General features: G+C 35.5%; 1 protein-coding gene across 2 annotated transcripts; it reads right to left on the bottom strand.

The window, feature by feature from the left end:
* Positions 1-611: 611 nt before the first annotated feature.
* Positions 612-26,326, bottom strand: ECD (ecdysoneless cell cycle regulator). Of its 2 annotated transcripts, none has more exons than XM_054572610.1 (14): positions 26,134-26,326; positions 24,694-24,911; positions 21,873-21,990; positions 19,167-19,254; positions 18,873-19,051; positions 17,875-18,067; positions 17,183-17,311; positions 14,538-14,666; positions 13,709-13,794; positions 5,654-5,760; positions 5,111-5,294; positions 3,991-4,058; positions 2,258-2,472; positions 612-892 (listed from the first exon to the last, which is right to left on the bottom strand). In XM_054572610.1, the coding sequence occupies exons 2-14, from the start codon at positions 24,896-24,898 to the stop codon at positions 674-676; spliced, it is 1,920 nt and encodes a 639-aa protein (XP_054428585.1). In that variant the 5' UTR covers positions 24,899-24,911; positions 26,134-26,326; the 3' UTR covers positions 612-673. The 2 variants fall into 2 exon arrangements, with proteins under 2 accessions (XP_054428585.1, XP_054428586.1); XM_054572611.1 differs by having other exon boundaries at positions 26,154-26,326.

The following is a 26,326-nucleotide window of genomic DNA, read 5'->3' as shown; positions in this document are numbered from 1 at the left end:
TGTGTTGTTTTGGAAAAGAAAAGATGAGAGTGGCTAATAGGAGAAGCTGTAACCTTGAACTTTGTTTCCCAGCAATGAGTGGGAAGAGAGCTTTGCTTTAGAACTCCAAGGATATCTGAAAGCTAAGGCAAAAGAGGACAAGGTTGGGATACTGAAAATGACAGATAAATAGAAGAAACTTTGGTTCAGGGCTTACTGGGCTGGAGAATGTTTATGTGGCAATTAATTATGAAGGTGCTAAGGATAAAAACCCACTGGTCTATGAAGTAGAATAGGAAAAACAGGTAAAACATTAAAAAAAAAATGTATCTGTCACCAGAGTGAGCCAGGTTCAAGGTCATTCCTGAAAACTAATAAAAAAGCAACTCATTCACTCCTTATTTTTGACTACCTTCCTTTCTTTACCAAACATTTAATCCTCAACAAAACTAAAAAGTATTCTAAAAGTGGAGCACGTAAATCTCATCTTGGGCGTGATTCTTTCTTCTGCTGACTTCACTACCTCTGTGCACCCCTTGGAGATCACAAAGATGCCTGCAGAGAGAGCAATACTTGAGGGGCAGTCAATCTGAAACTTCTAATAAATATTTTTACTAAAAGAGCACTGTAAGCTAGAAATGAGCACACTCAGATCCAACATTTATTTAAGAAAAAAAGAGGCTAGGCTTGCCGCTTAGTCTTTCATTGGCTTACTTGCGGGTGTGTGATCAGTGTTGTCAGGCAGCTGCACCCCCATGCTCTGTAAGAGGTTGGAAGCAGGTCCCGCCAGTCCAGCCTGGGAACTATACGATTCCAATATATTCGAAACCAGGTTCAGGTCTACATCCACTGGTGTCATAATGGATCCTCCTGCACCATTATCTTCCTCATCTGAATTCTTACTGGTAGATTCCTTATACATGGAGGGAAAAGAAAATCATGGGATAATATGCCATTAAATTGATGGCAGTTATAATACAAAGCTAAGCAACAATGTAAAACTGAATTCCAAAGTATTCTTGAGAGAAAGCAAAAATGAATAATAAACTATGTAATTTAAAACACGTATTAAAATTTGGTTCCAAAGATCATAACACACTTTCCTCCTAGGAAAAGTGTCTACAAACTGAATGAACTTCGTCACTATCCTGAGATAGCCCAAGGGAGATAACCAAGGTTGAGGAGGTACAGTTATAGTGTGCCTAAGAGTTAAAAAAAAAAAAATAAGGGAACATTAAACAAATATTTTCTAAGTGAAAGAAACTAGATTTTCTTCCCCCGACCCCCCGTCCAATGAAAAAATTTAAAGTAAAAACCTGAAACTGTTTGGAGTTGAACCACAAAGACTCCGAATTGTTACTTGAGCCTCTGATTTCACAGGCTGGGAAAAAATTTGAAAGATACAACTTGATCTATAAACCTTTATACCTTCACTATTCAAATGTGCATTGCTTGGGAGCTTGTTAGAAATATAAAATCTCAGGCACAGCTCAGACATACTTAACCAGAATCTATATTTTGATAGTATCTTTAGATGGCTCACATTCACACTGAAATTTAAGAAATACTGCTTTAGAGAAATCTAATGTATAGTTTCTACTAGATTTTGGCTATACCAGAAGTGACTATAGTTTTAAATGTGGTTTAGACAATCAAAGCAAGGGAATAACATTAACTAAGGGCCCATTATGGGTTTTACTGTTTCTCATGTTAATTCTATGACATGAGGATTATTGGCCAACGGACATAGTCACAGTGGATGACAGAGACAGATTTCCAACCTTAATCCATGAGATTTTAAGGTTCATTCTATTTCCCTAATTTCTTGTTCTAGGATTAGGACAGTGCTGGTATAAAAACCAGGATTAAAACACAAATAGAAGATGAATTCTAAATTTGGATCTAAATTAGGAGAACATACAATTCAAACACTATTAAGACTTGGAAAATATTTGGATACTTAAGGTCATTTCTCATTTTAAAAAATTAAGTTGTTAGTAGTAGTATATAACCACATACTAATTTATCACATGATTTTATTTTAAACACTGATAGATAACATAGAATAAGTAATAAAATTAAGCTTATGTTTACTAAAACAAATAATCCTTCATTTTACCAGAGTTAGGAAAAAATTGGTATTCTTACTTATTTCAAATCATAAATTTTTATCAGAAAAATATTACCACAAACCAAAATCCCTCTTAACGATAAAATATGGTTTTAGCTATTCTTTGTAACAGACTCAGAAAGGGAAAGAAGTTAAACACACATATACCATTTGCTTCTGGGTGGTAAAACTTTTGCCAATGCTGGTATGTGCCAGTTCCTGGTCCATCTGGGCCATGTATGACTTGAGATCATCAAGTGTTCCTTTTATAGATGCTTCTTCCCTGGGCTCCTGTGTTTCAAAATCCAACTCATCATCACTATCTAAACATTCGAAGTCGTCCTCATCCAGGTCATCGGAGTCTGATTCATGAGGTGTTGGCCCTATGCCCCAACAGAGAAAAAGCCACTTGGTGAAAAAAATTTCTGAGTGATTACACATCTCAAAAGACTTAAAATATTATATTATTTGCAGAAAAGAACCAATATACACAGGCAAACATCTTCACAAAAATCACTTCCAGAAAATGGTACCGCTGGCAAATATTTGCAGAAAACTACACAGGCTGACCTGAAAAGATTCAGGTTTTTTAAAAAATGTGATTTCAATTAATTAAAATTTTTTACTTAAAAATTTAAAAACTACATATGCATGGATACATTTTGATGTAAACATTCAAGCCACACGGAATTACTTCTCACATTTCACTCTCTTCCCAGAGTTAGGCATCTTTTAATAGTTTGGTGGGTATCCAGACCTTTATCTATGTCCTATATATATAAACATAGTTGTATTTTTCCCACAAATATATATACTGAACAATGGTTTGCTTTTTCATTTATTTGTATGTCTTGGAAGTCCTTCTCTGTTAAAGCATACAGATGAACCTCATTTTTTATTAAGTATTTCATAATACAGATATGCAGCTGACCCTTGAAAAATGCATATAACTTTTGACTTCCCCAAAACTCTACTAATAGTCTACTGTTGACCAGAAGCCTTACTGATAACATAAACAGTTGATTAACATATTTTGTATATGTATTATATACTGTATTCTTTAAGCTAGAGAAAAGAAAATGTTATCAAGAACATACGTTTATAGTATTTCCATGTAAGTGGACTCACATAGTTCAGTCCCATGTTGTTCAAGAGTCAACTGCACTATGATTTATTTAGCCATCTCCCTCTTGATAGACATTTAGGATATTCCATTTCTTTTGCTACTACAATGCTGCCATCACCATAATAGCACAAGTTTCCTTTTTAGAGAGTAAATTGCTGAAAGTGATATTGCTAAGTCAAAGTTTATAATCATTCTAGAGTACCAAACTGCCCTGAGAAAAGAACACTTATACTTCTACTCCACAGTGTTAATGCTGCTCTTTTCTCCAACCCTTGAGAAAACTAGTTTTCATCGATCTTTTAAATTTTTGCCAATCTGATGGGCAAAAAGAGTGATTTTGTATTTTAACTATGTATTTACTTGCTTACTGGAAACAATTAACTATTTTCAAATATTTATTGACTATATTTCTTCTGCAAGGCTATGCCTTTTTATATCCTTTGTTGATTTCTTTTATTGGGCTGTATGTCTTATTATCAGTGTGTAAGTTCAGTAAGTATAAAAGAGAAAAGTAATATAATATGGGAGCCAAGGTAAAGTCTATCTAAACACACAGCATTCACTCATTCAACAAATATGAGCAACTACTGTGTTAAGCACTGAGCTAAAGATCCTCTGCAAAATCATTCAGGATGGCAGGGATTCGTGATTGAAAGCAACGCAAAATTATGAGGAGAAAGCATTGTTTTGTCTTCTGAGAGATTCAGTGCTCTGCTGCCCTACCCATACTACTTAACAGTTTCAAAGTGAAAATAAATATCACACTGTAACTTACCTAAAATCTTGTCAAAATAATTAAGAAAAGAATCTGCATCAAAAGTGATTGGAGCTTCAGAAGGTTCTCTATAAAATTAAAGGAAAAAAAAAAGATTTATCCTGAATATAACTCTTTGAAACTTTTTCTACAGTAGCGCCATTCTTAGAAACATTATTAGAGCCATAACCTCAAAAGAGGTATAACAAGGAAGATTGTAGTTCAAATTTTAAAAGTCCTTATACTTCCTGGTCTTTCAGGACAACAGCAATGGGAAAGATTGATAAAATAAAAGTAAAAATTGCAATTTGTTTATGCACTTTTAACTTAAGTTCATTTAGGGATCTACCCACCCTTCACCTCCCACAAGAAATACCTAACGTTGGCAAAAAAAAAAAAAAAAAAAGTATTTCTCTTTAAAAACCAAGCATTTAAAAATTATTAAGAACAATACTGGACATAAATTTTAATCATCTCATGAGCTCCAGAGCATCAACCCTAATAAAGACATATTTGCCCCCTGCAAGTAACAATTCCATCTACCTTTTCCCCCATTACTCGCCAAATGTAACATCCAATTTCTTCTATTATTTCTTCCTCTGATGAACCCTTTTATCCCACTTGTTGAATTTGAAGCTTCCAATGTGCTTGCAAGTGGGAGACATTCAGAGTCCTTAACGTTCTGAGTAAACATCGAAAGAAGCACATGATTGCCCTAACAACTATGAGATGGTGGCTTTTAAACCTGTTGAGTGGTTACTTCAAGGATTGCGAAAGATAAAGTTAATAGAAATATGACTCCATATAAGTAAGTTGTCATGGTACTAGATACCAAAACAGGGAAACAAAGCGGTATAAACAAAGCAGTGCAAATCATTTACTTAAAAAAGTGAGGGACTGGCAACGATGGATGATTTCAACATCTCAGTTATAACTATTCACGGGTGTCCAACCTTTTGGCATCTCTGGGCCACACTGGAAGAGGAGCTGTCCTGGGCTGTACATTAAATACACACCACTAACAAAAACTGATGAGCAAAAAAAAAAAAATTTTAAGTAAATTTATGATTTTGTGTTGGGCTGCATGCAGCCTATAGGCCATGGGGTGACACCCCGACAGTTACACTTGAACACGAATTACCGAGGCAGCTCTGCTCCTTTGTGGGTTGAGACTTTGGATATGAAAGCTTTCATGCTCTTTGAGACTTGAGTTAAGTCATAGTTCTCCTCCTTCTTGGAAATGGGGGGCTCTGGTTCTTTTTTGCCAGCAGCTTCCTGCAGTAGTTGATCCAACTGATCTGGTGAGAGATCTAACCACTGATCATCTGAAAAAAGGAGAAAGCATGGTACTGCCACACTATACTACATTCACATGAAAGGTACCCTGGGGGAAGGCTCCTATGAGACTTAGATTTTTGTTTTTGTTTTTTTAAAATTTATTTATTTTTAGACAGAGGGGAAGGGAGGGAGAAAGAGAAGGAGAGAAAAATCAATGTGTGGTTGCCTCTCAGATGCCCCTACTGGGGACCTGGCCCACATCCCAGGCATGTGCTGTGACTGAGAATCCAACTGGTGACCCTTTGGTTCACAGGCCGTCACTCAATCCACTGAGCCACCCCAGCCAGGGGAAGACTTAGTTTTAATTTTTTCTAACTCATCTGCTTTATCCTGGTCCGTTACTTACCATCTTCTGGGGGAAGATTAGCTTCTTCTTTCTTAAGCTCTTCAATATCAAATGGTAATGTCTGTAATAAGGTTAAGATTTCTTCACCTGGGCTCATAGCAAGAGAGCTATAAAAAAATAAAAGACATAAGTATTTTTTAGTAAGAGCACTCAGAATATAATCACAAAGATAGGTATTTTAAAGTTGAAAGGAATTATCTAGTCTAATTTGCTTTTAAAATGTTTGTTTTAGGATATGGACACCTTTTTCTCAAATAAAATTTACCAGGAACTCTATAGAAGAGCTCAGAGAAAAACTGTTTCATACAGCAAAGAAAACCATGAGCAAAATGAAAAGGCAACCTACTAAATGGGAGAAAGTTTTTGCAAATCATATATCTGATAAGGGGTTAATATCCAAAATATTTACAAAACTCATACAATTCAAAAGCAAAAAATAAATACATAAAAAATTTTAAAAACCTCAAACAAAAGAAAAAAACAACAACTAGGAAACAATCAAATTAAGGAATGGGCAGAGGTGGAAAGTAAAACTGTCATTATTTGCAGGTGACATGTTATTGCATATAGAGAACCCTAAAGGATCCACCAAAGAACTACTAGAACTGAGAAATAAATTTAGTAATATAACAGGATACAAAATAAATATCTGGAAATAAGTTGCATTTTTATACATGAATAATGAACTATCAGAAAAGGAAACTAAGAAAACAATACCATTTACAACTGCATAAAAAAAATACCTAGGAATGAATTTAACCAAGGATGTAAAAGATCTGTATTATAAAACACTGAGAAAAGAGACTGCAGAAGATACAAATAAGTGGAAGCATACATGATATTCATGGATAGGAAGAATTAACATCACTGAAATGTCTATACTACCCAATGCAATCTAAAGATTCAACAAAATTCCTATCAAGATATCAATGGTGTATTTTAAAGAACTGGAACAAATATTCCAAAAATTTAAATGGAACCAAAAAGACCCCAAATAGCCACAGCAATCTTTAGAAAGAAGAACAAAGTTGGAGAAATCATGCTACCTGATACCAAATTATACTATAAAACAGCATGGTACTGACATAAAAATAGACATATAGACCAATGGAACAAAACAGAAAGCCCAGAAATAAACCCATGCATTTATGGTCAATTAATATTTGACAAAGGAGGCAAGAATGTACAATGGGGTAAAGATAGTCTATTCAATAAATGGTGTTGGGAATAGTGGACAAATACATGCAAAAAAATGAAACTAAGCCACCTTCTTACATTACACACACAAAAAAGTCAAAATGGATTTAAGACTTAAATGTTAAACTCAAAACTGTAAAAATGCTAGAAGAAAACATAGGCAGTAAAATCTTGGACATTTCTCATAGTTATATTTTTTCTGATATAGCTCCTTGGGCAAGGAAAACAAAAGGAAAAAATCAACAATGAGACTACATCAAAGTAAAAAGGTTTTGCACAGCAAAGGAACTATCAACAAAAGACTGAATGGGAGAACATATTTGCCAATGATACATCTGATAAGGGTTAATATCCAAAATTTATAAAGAACTCAACACCAAATAAACAATCCAATTAAAAACTGGTCAAAAGGAACTGAATAGACACTTCTTCAAAGAGGACACACAGATGGCCAACAGACATATGAAAAGATGCTCAGCATCACTAATCATCAGAGAAATGCAAATTAAAACCACAATAAGGTATCAACTCCTACTTGTCAGAATAGTTATCACCAGTAAATCAACAAATGTTGGTGAGGATGTGGAGAAAGGGGAACCCTTTTGCACTGTTGGTGGGAATGCAGACTGGTGCAGCCACTGCGGAAAGCAGTATGCAGTTGCCTCAAAAAATTAAAAATGGAACTGCCTTATGACCCAGCGATTCCACTTCTGGGAATTTATCTGAAGAAATCCAAAACACTAATTCAAAAGAATATATGCACCCCTATGTTCACTGCAGCATTATTTACAATAACAAAGATTTGGAAGCAGCACAAGTGTCCATCAGTAGATGAGTGGATAGAAAGGCTGTGGTGCATTTACACAATGGAATACTACTCGGCTGTAAAAAAGAAGGAAACCTTACCTTTTGCTATAGCATGGATGGACCTGGTGAGTACTACGTTAAGTGAAATAAGCCAGTCAGAGAAAGACAAGTACCATATGAATTCACTTATATGTGAAATCTAATAAACAAAATAAACTGACAAACAGAATAGAAACAGACATATAGAGAACTGACTGACATCTGTTAGAGGGGAGGGGAGTTGCAGGGCTGGGTGAAAAAGTCAAAGTGATTAACCAAAAAGAAAAAAAGCAAAAAGAAAACCCACTCCTCACAGACACAGATAATAGTATGGTGAGTTCCAGAGGGAAAGGGAGTGGAGGGAGGTAAAAAAGGATATAGCGGGGTAAATGGCGATGGAAGGAGGCTTGACTTGGAGTGGTGAACACACAATACAATATACAGGTGATGTTTTATAGCACTGTACACTTGAAACCTATATAATTTTATTAACCAATGTCACCCCAATAAATTTAATAAAAATCAAAAAGAAAATGGGCAGAGAAACTGAACAGATATTTTTCCAAAGAAGACATACATATGGCCAATGGGTATGTAAGACAGATGCTCAATATCACTAATCATCAGGGAGCTGCAAATCATTATCTCATTAGAATGGCTTCATCAAAAAGACAAGAAACAACAATTGTCTGTGAGGATGTGGAGAAAAGAGAACCCTTGCGCACTGTTGGTGGAAATGTAAATTGGCACAGTCACTATAGAACACAGTATGGAGGCTCCTCAAAAATTAAAAATAGAGCTGCCATATGATCCAGCAATTCTACTTCTCAGTATTTATCCAAAGGAAATGAAAATAGGATATTATAGACATATCTGCACTCCCATGTTTATTGCTGCATTATTCACAATAGCTAAGTTATGGAAACAACCTAAGTGTCTATCAACAGATGAGTGAATAGAGAAGAAGTGGTATATTATATATACACATGGAATATCATTCAGCCATGAGAGACAGAAATCCTGCCGTTAGCAACAACATGGGTGGACCTTGAAGGCATTATGCTATGTGGACTAAGCCAGACAGAGAAAGACAAATACTGTTAGGGTGAGTTATATGTGGAACCTAACAAAAAAAAAAAAGCCAAACTCATAGAAACTCAGAGTAGAAAAGTGGATGCCAGGGACTAGGGGGTGAGGGAAATAGGGAGAGGATGGTAGAAGGGTACACTTTTCCAGCTATAAGATGAATATAGTCTAAGGATCTAATGATGTAAAACGTTATGACTACAGTTGATAACACTGTATTAGTAACTGAAATCTGCTAAGATATCAGAACTTAAATTTTCTCACCAAAAATAAAGTGAAGTGATGGGTGTGTTAATTAACTAGATGGTAGAATCCTTTCACAAAGTGTGTGTGTGTATATATATGTGTATATATATATATACTTATATATAAATATGTGTGTGTGTGTGTGTGTGTGTGTGTATAATCTTATAATCTTATTTGTCAAGTACAGCCCAGTAAACCTGAAAGAAAGAACAACCTGCTTTGGTTGAAATGGCCTACCTGTCTGCCTTCCCCATTGGTTCTGTGGCCAGCCCCATGGAAGATCATCATGAAGTTGCTGATCTAGTACAACAACTCTTTCCATTTATATACATATGACATATGAGGAAAAAAAACCCCAGAGGGAAGTATGAACAAAAATCAATCTAATATGTATTATATACTAAGATAGGACTTTAAATACATTTTCTTATTTAGTCCTCTAATTACTATCCTGTTTTAAAGATGAGAAAACCAGAGCCCAGAGAAGGTCTATAACTTTTGCGGGGTCATTTAGTTGTACAGAGCAAAGGCTTGAAATCAAGTCTTTTGATACTATTTTCTGCTTCTCCTACTATAAACTGATGAGGAAATATGCAGTGAGATTATTTATATGAGTGAGTTATTTAAATTGATGGAACCTTGTCTCTACTATTTAGAAAAGAGCAAATTAAGTTATGTAATGAAGTTGTATCATTTGATAAACATTTGCACACCTTACTAAATCACATGGGTGATAAAAATATTGTCTCTATTCCATATTATGTAACTATTACTAGGGAAGAAAAAAATATACAAATAATCATAATAAATTATATACTACAAAGTCATACAGGGATGCCAAATGCTATGGAGCATCATAGGAGAAGTTAATTACATCCATTGAGATGAAGGCAGAGAAGTTAAAAAAAAAAAGTGAGAGAGGGAATGGAAGTAGTTAAGTTAGGCCTTTAAGAGTGGGGAGGATTTTGACAAGTAAAATTAGGCAAGAAAAATAATGAGCATTTGTATTGAGGCAGGGAAGTGAGGAACAGGTTCCGAGAGCAATGGCACTTGGATTGGTTTAAGCAGGGGAGAAAAGCTGGACAAAAGGACTAGACGAGAGCACGGTGAGCCTGAAATGGCTAAGAACTTGGGGGGGTGATCAACGATGACTTGTTTGCTATTTTCAATTTTAGTTTTAAGATATTTAAATAATATAGACTCATCCAAAGGATAATATAACAAATGTCTATATTTCTACCACCCAGAATTATAATATTGTTATATTTACTTTTAGTTTAAATATTTATACATTTAACATAAAAAAACTAAACTAGTAACATGTATATATACTTTTAAAAAAACATTATAGATAAAGCTAATGTTTCCCACAATGACCAACACTCCCAGTTCCAATCCATTCTCCTGCTGCTCAGAGGTGACTGCTCTAACAAGTATAAGTGTAGGCAACTGTGCGCGCGTGTTTCTATGTTGTATTTGTTGTTTGTTCCCTTTACCTGGAACATTATTATTCCCACAAATACCTATATGCCTCATTTCCTCCTTTCATTCAGGTCTGTTCTCATCAGAAAGGCCTCCTTAAACAATGTAGCTAAAATAGCAGCCTCTATCTCTCTTCCCACACACAGCTTTTTCTTCAAAGCACTTATCGCCATCTAATATCACACAGTGGTTTACTGTCTTTCTCCTACACTAGTATATAAACTCTGTAAGGACAGGGCAGCTTGGGGTTCACTTGGATCCCCAGTGTCTGGAACAGCGTCTGGCACAGGAGATAGTCAAATATATATGTTGAATAAGTGAATATAAATGTGGTTTTTAACTGGGGATAATTTTGTCCCCCAGGGGATATTTGACAATATGCGGTGACATTTTTAGTTGTCACAACTGGGGGTGGAGTGAATCCTACTGGTATTTACTGGTTAGAGGCCAGGGATGCTGCTAAACATCCTACAATGCACATGAGAGTCACGCACAACAGAGAATTATCTGGTCCAAAATGTAAAGAGTGCCAAGATTGTGAAATCCTGAATTAGATTTATGTATATTTAGCTACTCTCTAGACACTTAATTGGAAGTTAGTCCATCATATAAATGCATTGCAATTCAGGTATCTATTACCGATGGACACTTAGATTGCATATAATTTTTCACTATCACAATCTCATACTTTTTAGGAGAGGGGAGTAACATGATTAAAGATTTATTTCAAAAGATTCTCCTGGCTCTAAAAGTTGAATTGGAAGACAAAGAGTCCCTAGAGGCCAAGAAACAAGTAGGTATTGCCATAGCTCAAGAAATAAGTAGCTGGGCAGGAAGAAAAGGGAATGTAAGGCAGAAGATAATTGACGGGATCTAGGGACTCAGATCAAAGGACAGCCAGGTCTGGGTGATAAGGAGGATCGGGGCACTATTAAAAATTAGTGGGGCCCCAGCCAGACGGCTCAACTGATTGGTTGCTGACTCATACAGCAAAAGGTCACGGGTTTGATCCTGGGTCAGGACCAATACCTGGTTGTAGGTTCGACACTCCATTGTGGTTCATATGGGAAGCAACTAATCAATGTTTCTCTCTCTCTCCCCCCTCCTCTAAAATCAATAAACATATTGACAGGTGGAAATTAAAAAAAAAAAAAAGACAATGGGGAGCAATCTATGATATTAATTCAGCTATTTAGAAAACTGGAAATTCAATAACAGGTCTGGAGGAAGATTTCAGTTTGGTTTTAAACTGGTTACAAATTATCCTGGTTTAAAGAATAAATGTCTCTTCTGGAACATAATTAATATTTTAGACATTTAAGCAATTTGTAATTTTTTGCCAATAGTAAAAACATTGAGTAAATTATGGTACATTCATTTGCTGAAATGCTGTACAGCTATTTAAAGTTATGGCTATAAAGACTTTTTAATGTCATGGGAAAATATAAGTTCATAAGGAGTAAAAATTATACACAGTACATGAAATGTCTATACAGTATAAAAAACTTTTAAAAATCAACTGGGTTGGGGGAAAAATCCTGGAAGGCGGGAAAACAAAATGATAATAGCGGATGACTCTGTGGTATAAATTTTTTCCTTACATCCTTCTAGATTTGCTATAATGAATGAATATGTTACTTTTATAACAACAACAAACTTTATTATTTAAAAGGAAGAACTACCCAACCACCAATCTATCTCATTGTGTATGAGGAGCCCTAATTCTCCTCCTTATGACTCTAATTTCTTAACATTTCTTGAAACCAAGACTACAAGGTAACGGTTTTCCCCAGAGGAGTGGCCTCCTAAGGCCAAGAGGAACCACCTGGGGGAGAGACCCCAACTCTGAGAGTGACCCTCCTCCTTACTCTCCTGGCTCTATTTCCCATGTTTTTTTAAACGATACTCTAAGAAGTCATTGTCTTGCCACCAATTACTGCCATAAAACTGATAGAAATGGGACAAAGGTGTCGTCCCTAGATACTTACGAGTAAGGACTGCTGTAAAGTCATGATGATCTCAAAGACAAGGGGGGGTTAGTGCTCTCAACATCAACTTTGCTTTACACAGTCTTCAAAGAACGTTCAATTACACAAATCTATGTGATATGTGGTGGTTGAAATGTTGACAAAATGCCTTGGGTTCAAAACCAGATCAGTTTGACTTAAAAAAAAAAAAAAGCCCACAACAAAACAAAATACAGAAATATATAACCTGAGACCCCATAGCATACACAAGGCTATTTCTTTACGTTAGTTAATAGCTTTTAGTATCTCAAATTCAATTTTGAAAACATAAATTTTTTCCACTACTCATATTCCGACCTTTGATTCCTCAGCCCAATAAGACTTTCTGCTTCAGTTGTGCTTTCCTTGTGTCATACTGACTTGGAAGTGCCCTCAGAGGCAAGTCAGAAAAATGTGACCTCACCAATTGTGATTTTCTTCTCTTGAGGGTACTATTCCCTCCAACTTTTGCCTGCTTTTGTTGTCCTCCAGTGTCTTCAAAGAACTATTTTTTATATTCTGTCCAGGGTTTATAATTGTAATTGGAAGGGAGTCAGTCCGATGTGCTACTGCACCGTTGCCAGAACTGAAGCTAACTTCATTAGATGCTAAGGGGGCGCCATTTCCTTCCAACCCTGTATTCATTTCTTCCCCCCCCCGGAAATGTATGTCAGGTTAGAATGAGTTTTGATTTGGAAGCTGAATGCCTGCTTCGCCCTGTGTTGTAGACCCACCTAAAATAGCTAAACACAGCCCAGAACTCCTGTAGGAATTACTAGGCACTTGGCTCAACACCGGACTGCCTGAGTTTGAATCCTAGGTCTGTCACTTATTAGGTCTGTGACCTATGGCAGATTACTTAATCTCTCTTAGTCTCAGTTTCTCAGTTGTAAATAGAAAATAATAACAATTGTACTTATTTTATAGGGTTGTAAGGGGGAATTAAACAAGTTTAAAGTGGCCTTCACTTTAAGTACTCAGTAAATGTTAGCCATTATATGATGATAACAACAGTGACCAGTGCCAGAGATCGTCTGTACAACACCTCCTCTTCCCCAGCCCCAGCCCTTTCAGTAATCACGGTCCTTGCCATTAACTGTTTAGATATGTAAACTCCAGACCTCTGCGACTATCCTTAAGAGTAAGTCATTCTTTAACCTCTGCTGCCATGATTAAGTAGTGATAAACTCACCTTTCTGGTCGGTTTACTGAGAGTTGGAAGTAGTTCTTTGCCATTTCTAGTCTTTCCTGGTATTGCGCAGAACCTTCTATCAGTCCCTAAAAAAATAATAATGGCCCATCAGAACATTATTTATATGGTGTCATTAAAATGAGCTGCTTGCCAACAAGTTTCAGGGAGGCAGTACCTGATACATTGTTTAGGAATCATGAGGCTTGAGTCCTAGTCGCTGTTCTGCCATTAATACACCTGTTTGAGCTCTGGTTTCTTCAAATAAGTGGACTAGGTTAGAGTAAGTGGTTCCTAATCCTTTTTACCATTAAGGGCCTCTTTATAGTTTGGAAGGTTTTCTACCATTTTCTATTATCTAAGAACTGATTTGTGACAACTGTTCACCTGATACAAACAATAATTTTTATCACTTTACATAAATGTTATTAATTTTTCTAATACTGGATATAGTTCATAGACACCCCTTCATTACTACTGAACTAGAATGGTTCCTTTAAATTCTAGCTCCTCTAATTATGTCCCACATTAAAAATGGGCCATAGGACTTTATTTTTGTTAACTGAATTTATAGGTGACATTGGTTAATAAAATTATACAGGTTCCAAGTATACAATTCTACGATACATCATCTGTATGTTGTATTGCGTATTTCTCACCCCAAGTCTCCTTCCATCACCATTTATCCCCCTTTACCTTCTTCTACCTTCACCCACCCCCTCTTCCCTCTTCCCATCACCATACTGTTGTCTGTGTTGGACCACAGGACTGTAAATCACTGGCTTGATTTTCCCTAGATAGTACGATTTTAAATATGCACTGCAAGTCCCACCTTAAAGTAATCATTCTTTTTCAGACTGTCGAGGAAGCCAGCCCAGAGTGGTGAGGCAGTCACAGGGGATTTCTTGGAGTCAGAAAAATGTGCGCTACATTTGGAGCATAGAATCTCAAATCCATGAGCCTAGATGGAACAGATAATATTTTTATTATTTGGTTACTTTCTTTTCTTTTTTAAATTTTTTTATTGTCGTTCAATTACAGTTGTCCCCATTCTGCCCCCTGCCATTATTAGGTTACTTTCTTTCCATTTAGCCACCTCAAGAATCAGGTGACTGGGCACATGGACATGTGGACATTTATGACATTTTTGGAATTTTATGAAAAATCTGACTTTATTTCCAAGTTTCCTAATCTCCCTAGACTACGAAAAATTACGAGAATGCAAATAACACAAAATAAGAATTCTTGTTATCTCCAAAGAGATTTCTGTTCTCGCTGATTATTAAATTAGAATATAAATTTATTTCTTGTTTGCTTAAAAAAGGCTTGCATGCCCTGGTCTGGTAGCTAAGTTGGCTGGAACATTGTGCAGGTTTGATCCCTGGTTGGGGCACATATGGGAGGCAACTGATCAAGGTTTTTCTCTCATATCAATGTTTTTTTCTCTCTCACCACCTTCCTCTCTCTCTCCCCCTTCCTCTCTCTAAAAATCAATGAACACATCTTTGGCTGAGGATTTAAAAAAAGGCTTCAGGCTTCTTGTCTGACAGAAATTATAAAGGAATTGAGATGGTCTCAGATATGGTAAAGTGAGAAAAATCACTTCACCTTAAGAGTCCTTTCACCAAAAAATATAATGAATGCACACAGCAAACTAATTCAAACACAGAGCCTTCCCGATCACTCTGGAGGAAACTGTTACCAATTTCTTGCACGTCACTTCAGAAGTAATCGATTTACTCATGCAAATAATCGATGCACTGAAGCAGATAGTGTACGTATATCCTACTATTCCATCCCTTTTGTCATTAAATGGCAAAGTATACACTATTCTGAACCTTGCTTTTCCTTTTTCTTTTTTTAAAAATATAGATAAGGGAAATTACTGGCTTCTCTCTTTTTTGAACCTTGCTTTTTCCTTTAGTCATATGCACTGGGGGTCATTTTATGTGAGCACACATAAATTTATCCATCTTACTTCATAGATAGATCACAATTTATCTATTCCCTACTAATAAACATTGAAGTAATTTTCAATCTTTGCTACTACAAAAAATGCTGTCATGAGTGTCCTCATATGTCTTTGTGCACTCATAAAATATATGGAGGATAAATTTCTAGAAGTGAAGATTCTGACCAGAAGAGTTTGTGCATTTTATTTATCTGTCTATCTATCTATCTATTTATTTATATCATCACCTGAGGACATTTTCTCATTGCTTTTTTTTTGAGAGAGAAAGAGAGGCATCAGTTGGTTGTGTCATGTACATTCCGTGACCAGGGACTGAACCCACAACCTAGGCACGTGTCCTGATGGAATTGATTCCTCAATCTTTCAGTGTATGGGAAGATGCTCCAACCATCCAACCAAGCCACACCAGACAGGGCAAGTTTGTGCATTTTATTTTTTTAATTTTTATTTATTTTTACAAAGATTTTATTTACTTTTAGAGAGAGGGGAAGGGAGGAGGAAGGAGAGGGAGAGAAATATCAATGTGTAAGAGATACATCAATCAGTTACCTCTCACAGGCCTCGAGCTGGGAACCTGGCCCACAACCCAGGCATGTGCCCTGATTGAGAATTGAACCTGCCACCTTTTGGTTCGCAGGCCAGCACCCCACCCACTGACCCACACCAGCCAGGTCAGGTTTGTGTATTTTAAATGTTGATGGATACTGACAAATTGTTTTAGGACACTGAATCAATTTATAGTCTCATCAATCATGTTTGATAATACTATCTCTTTATAAATTTTTACCAATATAGTATATATTATCAGATTTTTTGATAGTTGCCAATCAAATGGTGAAAATACTATTTTATAGCTTTAAATTGCATTTATTTTATTATATGAGCAAGGGTCAACATAATTCATATGTTTAGATTAAAAATCAGTGGTATCTCCTTTTCTCTGGACTACCTTTTTATGTTTCTGAACACTGTTAATTAATTGATTAGTATTTTCTTCATATTAACTTGTAGGAACTTTATATATTAGAGAATTCAGCTTTGCCATTTAAATTGAAAATATAATACTTTCTCCATGTTTACTTTCTTTTGATTTTATTATTGGAATTTTTCTTTCCCCCACACAATCAAATTTATCAATCTCTTCTTTTCTAGCTTCTGGTTTCAAGTCATGCTTAGAAAGGCCTTTCCTACTCAGATTATAAAAATTTCTCCTATGTTTTCTTTTAAATTTTACAGTTTCAATTTTTTCATTTAAGTATTTGGTCCAACTGTAATTTATTTTGGGATAAGTGTGAGGGAATCAACTTTAACATTCAGATGGCTTCACCGTTCTATCATCATTTACTGAATAATCCATTTTTCCTTCTTATTTGAAATGTCACATTTTACTACATGTTCACTTATATAAATAGGGTTTATTTCTAGAGTTTATATGCTGTGTCATTATTCTCTTAAGAGCATTTGTATATGTAGGAAGAAAATAAATTTTTCTGGTTCAACTTTACCAACTTCATGCCTAATTCATGGGCTCGGTGCTGGGGATGGGATGGAGGAGGCAGCTTGTATCCACTCCGCCGGTCTGGCATAAACCTTTGTTGCATCAACTGTGCATACAGACATTTAGTAAAGGTGACCTGGATTATTGAAACATGAAAGACGTGAGTCTTTTCTTAAAATTAAAAAATAATTTGAATCTCATTTCATAGTTAATAACAATAACTTCATTTATAAGCTTCATATTCATATGAAATGCAAAGACCCAACCTATTCACTGCCAATATTTCTTAGCAACAGCTTGAGATACAATTCACATACCATAAAATTTACCTTCACTGTCTGCTTTTTAGTTATCATTAATGGAATTATTACCATTAGTTACATTAAATGGCAATTTTGATGGGTAGAAAATAAAAATATAATTCTTATTTCTTGAAAAGAAATGAAATGTTTTATGTTAAGAAGAAAATTATTATTCAAATAGGAAAGATATGGTCAGAAATAGCTCGGAAACACTGATACACAAAACAGGGTGTTAGGTCTCTTGAAATCTTCCTCACTGGATATAAGAAAAAAGAAAAAAATGGGTATTAACTTGAAATAAGGAAACAGAATATTTCCAATTTTTTCCAGTGAACAATTAAAATAACATTCATCTCTCCAATGAGACAAACTAAATAACCAGGACTGATTATCTTACCGACGTCATTATTCGTGTTTCAGGCAAGAAAGTCTTGAAAATCCTACAGGCTCGCAGGTCAATGGGGTCCCGTAGGTAAAATGCCTGGACTCCTGCGGCTACCAACCTAGGGCGCTGCTTTAGCACTGCTGCAATGCCAGCTGGGAGGAAGCAGTGAGCTCGATGAAGGGAGGCTTGAATTTTTTCTGGGTATCTGTGACAAGTAACATAATTACTTTTATGATATGTAAATATCTAGAATCCTTATACCATTTACTTCTCTCTTAACATCTTGGTTCATCAACAATGAGATGTAAATAGTGACAAAAGACATAAAGATAAAAATACTGTGTATACTAACAACTGCAGGAAGGAGGAAAGGGAAAGAGAAAAAGTGAGAGGAAATGGCAAATTTTAAAAAGGGATTAAGGTGGTTCAATAAAAACAAAACAAAAACTCTACTATACTTTGCAATAAAGATAAAAGTTTACCCTTCTAAAAATATGGTACAAAATATACTGAAACAAAGCTAAAAGAGATTTTTAATATTGCTAAGACCTGAGCGGTGATAAACATTTAAGAGCTATTCAAATTTGAATGACTTACTAATGTGTTATTAGACTTAGGCCTTCTCTTCTGAATAGAGGCTAAAGTGTTCCACATAGGTCAAAGAATCCCACACATAGCCCAGAACCACTGAAAAACCTAAGCACATTGTGCTCCCTTATGTTTTCATTTCTAAAGATCTCAAAATTTTTATTTCTGGATATAAATAATACTGAGCCACAATATCTAAGGTAAATAATATAAAAATATTGGGGCTGGTTTATAACACTTTTAAATGGGAATTAAAAGATATGTTTCCTGATTTTAAAATGTTAGTCAATTTCATGAAGAATAATGATAAAATGAAAATTAGCATTAATCTAAGCAAAAGAAAGTCTACAGTCAATGAAAGACTTGAACTGCACTAAAGTATAAGGCTCCTTGACTAGCAATGAAAGTGTTATTTTTTTTACCCTCTGATACGCCTATTCACAGCAGCTCGTATAGATTCTGAGGCCAAAATTTTTTCTGAGTGTGTTGAGATTATATTCAATGCCTGTGGGATTGTTGGGGGTGTAGTGGGCAACCAGGATGCTGCTCCAGGTTTCCTCGGTGCAGGAATAATGCACAGCTCCCCACGGTAGAAAAACACCTGCAAAATGATACATTTTAATTTTCATACTAGGCACTGACAAACTCTAGGTTCTATTAAAAATGTTGCAACATGATTTTATCCCCCTAAATCTTCCAAATTTGTGTATACTTACTCTATTAGCACTATTATCAGGATCCAACCACTTGGGGAGAAAGTCAGCAGCTTCTATTAACAAGAACTCACCATCGTTGTCTTCGATCCTAATGGAAAAAAAGTTCCAATTTTGCATTCATAAAGCACATACTTGCTAATAATGAAATAGATTTTTTGATTAATATACTTTTTTCATTCTAATAAACTTTTTCATTTATCTTAGTAACTATCTAAGTTTGTACTATATATAGATTGCTACAACAAAGTAAATGTTTAAAATACAATTAAATAATGAAGATTATGATTGTATGGGGGAGTTGGAGAGAAAATAAGTGTACAAATAAATAATAGTAGACAAAAAAAAATACAAAGTACTATAGAATTTTAAAAGAAAAAAATCACAAATAGCCAAGGTAAGTTTTTATGGAGGTGTTACTTAGGCCTTCAAAGATAATTTTGTTTTGCCCTATTTGCATTGTTTTTTGAATTCAAATTTGTGAATAAATAAATGAGTCACATGGCTACAACTTTAAAACATAAAGTTACACAATGAGCCCTGTCGGGTGTGGCTCAGCTGATTGAGTACTAGTTTGCGAACCAAAGAGTCAATGGTTCAATTCCTATTCAGGGCAAACGCTTGGGTTGTGGGCCAGGTTTCCAGTGTGGGGCATGTGAGAGGCAACCACACATTAATGCTTCTCCCTCTCTTCCTCCCTTCCCCTCTCTAAAAATAAATAAATCTTAAAAAAAAGTTACACAATGAAAAATCTTATTTTGTGTCCCTATATGCCCTACTCATACCCCTTCACTGCTGTTATTTCTTATCTATCTTTCCAGAGTTTGCTTATGTGTAATCTGGCTAATAGGAATATAAATTTTTATTTTCTTCTATCGTCACACAAAAGGTAGTATTTTTTATATATATATATTTCTAGGTTTTTTAATGGGTGGAGATGGAGGAAGAAAAGGAGAGATGGTCTTAGCAGAGGGAACATCATGAGCAAAACCAGGGAGGAGGCAACCGTGATGGGAGGAGACTTGACTTGGGGTGGCAAACACACAGCACAATATATAGATGATGTGTTATAGAACTGTACCGCTTAAACCTGTATCATTTTATGATACCAATGTCACCCCAATAAATTCAATTAAAAAAACATGGAAGTGGCAAAACTGACAGTGGGTATTTGGAGAATGACAACTAGTAAAGAACAAGACTAGAGAAGCAAAGTTATGTCATTTTTAAGAAGAGCTTTAACTGCTGTTGGTAGAATCAATGAAAATAACCTTAGTTTTACAGACAAAAAGAATGATAGGTTTTAGAATAGGACAGTAAAATGGTTACAGCTCTACCTTAGGAAGATTAATGCAGAAACACGGAGAAAGACCTTCTTTTTCTAATTAAAAAACAAAAGAACTTACAAGACAGTAGATGCCTACTATTAAAAGTTTTTATAGGCCTGGTATGTAGGTATGGACCATCAGTATGTAAATACAAGAATCCGTACAAAGGGAGGGATTGCCCCCCTCTGTATTATACTTGTAAAGACAGAAACTAATATTTTTATATTTCTTCATTTAAAAACTTGTCATTTGCCCTGGCTGGTATAGCATAGTGGATTGAGTGCCAGCCTGTGAACCAAAGGGTCACTGGTTTGATCCCCAGTCAGGGCCCAAGCCTGGGTTGTGGGTTGGGTTCCCAGTGTGGGGCGTGTGAGAGGCAACCACACATTAATGTTCCCCTCTCTAAAAATAAATGAATAAAATATCTTTAAAAATAAATACAAATCCATCATTTATTAAGAAATTATTGCTAATTATTTTTAGGTGTTGTAACCATGCTATTTAAAATAAAAGGTCTTATTGTTTAGATTTACCTCCTAAAGTATTTAAAGGTTAAATGGCATAGTACTGGAGATTTGCTTTAAAATAATCTTGTTGTGTGATGGGGACATAGGGGAAAGGTTTAAATAAGAATAATGATAACAATTTTTGAACCTGTGTGATAGTTACACATGAATTCATTCTAATTTTATGTATGTTTGAAATTTCAATATAATACTAAGTTTTCAAAGTTGTTGTTTTTCTTTTTGTTCTGCCAGGGAAGAGAATGGGTGGGTAGAAAAAGATCAGAATTTGGGGTCTGATTAGGAAACTAAGATAAGTAGTAAGTGTGTACAACTCCATCTGCTGGCAAAATTTGGTCATTACAGAAAACTATCAGTTCCCATTTTAAAAATGGAGTTAGATTTTACTTTGTTATCCATATATTTCACTGATATTTCTTTAAATTTCTTCTGTATATAGTTTCTCAAAAATTTTAGTTATGGTATAATATACAAAGACATAGTAAATACATCTGTGAAATATGTGTGTGGTGTGTGTATGAAATTCTTTTAAAGATCCACAATAAATTCGATGATGATCACTTCTGATAATTTTGTTGATCACGGGTATTTTTTCTTTCATAATGAGAAAACTTCAAACAAGAGGGTTTTGTTTGAAATTTTTTGGAACGTGAACTCTCCATGGATACTTTTCAGTCTCCCTCAAGAAAAGGAATTCACAAGAGAAAAGAAAGAAAACATAGAAATCACTTTTAAAATCTGTGTCCCAAATTTGTGTAATTTATACCAGCCTACAGGGAAAAAAATTACTGAATGGAAAAAAATGCCATCATTTTCAAGAAAAAAATACCTTTAGAATTATTAAATAACTAAAATACCTTGCTACCAATTCTGGAAATTCCTCTGTAATTTGCTTTACTATATAAACAATAAACCATTCATCCTCAATGTTATCCCCAAACTTTGTCATGCCAAATATATGAGCAGGAACACCTCCTAAAAACAAGAGAAAAGCAATCATATAATCAAATTAATTTGCCAGTGCAAATAAAAATACAAATAATCATTCCATTAAACAAACATTTATTGACTATGCTCTAGGTACTATTCTAGGAGCTGGGGTTGCAGCCCTGGACAAGAGACAAGAAACATACTCTTGAGGATCTGAGGGCCTGGACAACAGGAGATAGACAACCAAGCCATCTCAAAACAAGATGATAAACAGATGTATGCACTGAGGACTAAGTGAACATAAAGGATGTAATATCTTAGCTATGCTCATCTGAAAGAATGACCAGAAGTAGGCTTTACAGAAAGACAGAATAGTACGTGCAAAGGTACAAAGGAAGGACAGACAATAGAGTGCTCTGCGAATATCAGTGAGTATGAAGATCTGGACGAAGTAGAATTTTCGAACAAGTACATTATCTGATTATATGTAGAAATTAAACAACTTACTCTTCAACAACCAACAGGTCAAAGGAGAAATCACAAGGGAAATTAGAAAACATCTTGAGACAAATAAAAACAAAAACAAAACATAAAACTTATGAGATGCAGTGAAAGCAGTGCTAAAAGGGAAGTTTACAGTTACGAAAGATCTCAAATTAACAACCTAACTTTACACCTTAAGGAACTAGAAAAAGAACAAACTAAATCCAAAGCTAGCAGAAGGAAGGAAATAACAAAGACTAGAGCAGAGATAAATGAAATAAAGAACAGAAAAGCAACAGAAAAAAATTAACATAAACTGAGTTGGTTTGTTGAAAAGATCAACAAAATTGACAAAATGTTATATTTACTAAGATAAAAGAGATTGGACTCAAATAAATGAAATCAAAAATGAAAAATGGGATATTACCACCTATTACACAGATACAAAAAGAACTATAAGAGAACAATATGAGTGATTATAAACCAACAAATTGGATAACCTAGAAGTGGGTAATTTCCTAGAAACACCCAATTTAAGTAGACCCAATTTAATTAGATTGGGTTGAAGGGAAATAGAAAATCTGAACAACAAAAGAGTCCAGAACCAGATGACATCACTGGAGGATTCTACCAACCATTTAAAGAAGAATTAAAGTCTATACTCCTCAAACTCTTACAAAAAATTGACGACGAGTGAACATGCTCACACTAATTTTATGAGGCCAGCATTACCCTAATACTAAAGCCAGAGAGACAATACTAGAAAACTAGGACCAATATCCCTGATGAATGCTGATGCAGAAATCCTCAACAAAATATTAGCAAAATGAATTCAATAACACATTAAAAGGATTCTACATCAGAACCATGTTGGATATATTCCTGAAATGCAAGGATGGTTCAACATATGAAAATCAATCAATGCAATACATCACATTAACAGAATGAGGTCAAGCAAGTGCATGGTGGAGTGTCTCAAGAGCTGCCCTGGCAAAAAAAAAAAAAAAAAAAAAAAGGAAAAAGAGCCCAAGGAACTCTTCTTCTCCCCACCCCAAATCTTTTAGGTTTGTTAAACTGGAGAAGCTCCAATAATGGTACCTATTTCTATCTACCTTATATATTAAACTTCCTCCAGAAGTGATATGGAACTGTTCAAGAATGTTAGGCAGGAGAATGACATGATCAAATTTATGTTTTTCAAAGGTAAGTTAAACAGTGTGAGGAAACTGGAGACACTGGAACCAGAGAGGTTAGTTAGGTGGCTATCATGATGAAGAGATGAAGAGGGCCTAAACTGTAGCCAAACAGATGTAGAGAAGGGGTAATATTTTAGGAGTAATAACATTAGGATTTAATCCCTGACTGAACATGGTGAAGTGAGGAGCTGAGTGTGATTGTGAATTACTAACTAGCTTGGATAACTAGTTAGTAATTCATTGGCATTGGATAAAAATGATTTTGTAGAAAAAAGATAAGGAATTGGTTTTGGATATGACAGTGTTCCTGCCAATAAATACCATATGTATTTTATTTTCGTGAAGCAGCAGTTCAATAAAATTAAAAGTAGGAAAGACATTTGGCAGCCAATTGAGAGACAGACTAATGGTCTCATAAGATGCTCCTGATCTGAAACAAGACCTCACATAAGTCACTGTATAAGTGCAGCTCTGGTCACTTATCCATGAGCCACTTTAGTAAAGCTAAAGAAATTGTAGGACAAAATGCCTTATTTGGCCAGGGGTCAGATCTCAACAACACAGGGAGGACAGTGAAGGAAACCCAAAATGCTTCCGAATGGCAAATAACTGTCATAAAGCCCAATTATTTCTCTTTATATGCCGGGCAGAGCCACTCTTAGATTGCTACCAAAACAACTATGTACAACAAGGTAGGCTACTAAACACATCACCAATGGTGAGAAATGCATGCAAAATAACAGCTAAAGATGCATGAATCTGTTTTGTATAGGTACCTAGATAAGTTATGGCATAGAAAAGTAAAGTTTAAAAGAATAGGCCCAAGTTTTTAATAATGTTGATATGTTAGTTCCTAAGGTAACAATTATTAGCGTGTTTTCATCAATATGAGTTAAAAAAAAATTAAGGGCATAACTGAAGATAGGCAAGCATCACTAATCTAAAAAATTCAGGAAATAAACCTCTTGAAAATACTGAATAAACTATGGGCTATTATATATCACTGTTATCAGGATGACATTAAAAGTTATACATATCAAATCAAAATAAGTAAAAGAGCCTTCCTTACCTTTCCCAGGTTTGTATCTGAGATTGAAAGGCTGATTCTGCCAGATGTAAGGGACCAATATAGGTGCAAACTGGGTCATTATTCTCTCAATATACTTTTGAAGAATCTCCTTGTGTTTTTCTGGGTCCCTTGGTTCATCTGGTATCAGGAACAGGCGGTACTCCACAGTATCTTCTACTGTAGCAAGCTTCATATTTTCCTCCATTCTTCTCTGAAAACTACATTTAAAGTTTCAATAGTATAAACCATATAGCACAATGTAGGAGTAATAGTCCATTCCCTGAACTATTCTAGGTGATTCCATTAACATTGTTTTCCAAAATTCAGTTATCCACATACCATTATCATCATATCTGCCTTGACCATGTATCAAATATAACACTTATTTAATGTTCTTTTAATATTTTTGTACTTAAAATTATGTTTATACTTAAAATTGTTTAAAAACTTGTGATATAACACAATGAATGGAAATCCTACATCATATTCTCAAATTAAGTAATACTTATATAAGGATATAATTTAAAAATATTTGCCCTTGTAGTTGCAGTGGCATGTGTAACGCATTTTAAGAACACTGCATTAACATCTTCTGTTGAAATACTACCCGAAGTCCCAGCTCTGCCACTAAATTATTTGTGTCATTTTGGACACTTCACTATCTCTTCCTGGGGATTTTTCTTTAATCGTAGAATTATCGAGTGTTACTCCACCATCTCTAAAATCCTTCCCCGATTTACATTTTTATTATTCAATCCCTCTTAAAAGCAATCTTCCTTACTCTGCATAATTCTAATCAATCTCTTTTATAAACATTCTATGAAATAGGGCAATTCAAAACTACAAAACACTCATGTCTCTTCCCAAAACAATTTGTCCATGGTTCTTGATCTGTTCAAAATTTGCCCATTTTTCAGGTCTCAGGGGAGCAAAGCTCTAATACAATAAGAGGTGGGATATCTTTATTTTTTAAGCGTTTCCCTTACAAACAAAAGTACTAGTTTGTTATTGCTTCCAGGTGATGCTTGTAAACAATGGCACTGCACTGGACGGCCCACGTGATCCGATTTTTATATTTACTTGGCTTTCTAACGGACTAATAAGATGAGGTCGAGAGGAACCTGCATCTTATATCCAGACACCCATTCACCACAGTTTGTCCAAATCATCATTTGGCCTTTCAATCCAGAGGGACAGACAGAAATTCTACCCACCTACCCATCCCAGAATGCCAAGCACACATTATTATGAAGAATTCAGTGTCAGAAGCAGAAAGGACATGAAGGTCCCTCGAGCTAACTCCTCACTGTACAGAGGAGAAAACAAAGGAGCACAGAAAGAGAAGCGACCGAGCAGCTGAGGCCCAGCTTGTAGTCTAGGGCTCTTTGCTCAGATAAACTCCATCCTTCCACCTGACAAAATGAAGCCAATTCCTCTTACGGTTCTAGGGTCTCTCCTACCCGTCTCTGCGGCGGCACCTTTCCTCTGCCGCCCCTCCCACCGCGTGAGCTCGTCGGGTACAGCCAGCAGCTGCCAAATACTGGCCTCAGTTTCGGTCCAGGTGCCTGTCTGGAACCTGTTTTCTGAAAGGCAGAAACGCGCTCAGCGCCGGAACCCGTCGTCGCTACTGCGC

The sequence above is a fragment of the Pteronotus mesoamericanus genome, unplaced genomic scaffold (assembly GCF_021234165.1).
Source record: "Pteronotus mesoamericanus isolate MK-2021 breed Mesoamerican mustached bat unplaced genomic scaffold, CSHL_Meso_final contig_24, whole genome shotgun sequence".
NCBI classification, from domain to species: Eukaryota; Metazoa; Chordata; class Mammalia; order Chiroptera; family Mormoopidae; genus Pteronotus; species Pteronotus mesoamericanus.
Note: the sequence above shows the minus strand (reverse complement) of the source record. Positions and strands in the feature narration are given on the sequence as shown.

Coding starts and splice junctions, on each gene's coding strand:
- ECD (XM_054572610.1), bottom strand. CDS start 24,898: ATGGAGGAAAATATGAAGCTTGCTACAGTAGAAGATACTGTGGAGTAC. Junction 19,052..19,166: donor CTGATAATAGTGCTAATAGA/GTAAGTATACAC, acceptor ATCATTTTGCAG/GTGTTTTTCTACCGTGGGGA. Junction 5,295..5,653: donor TAATCTTCCCCCAGAAGATG/GTAAGTAACGGA, acceptor TCCTTTTTTCAG/ATGATCAGTGGTTAGATCTC.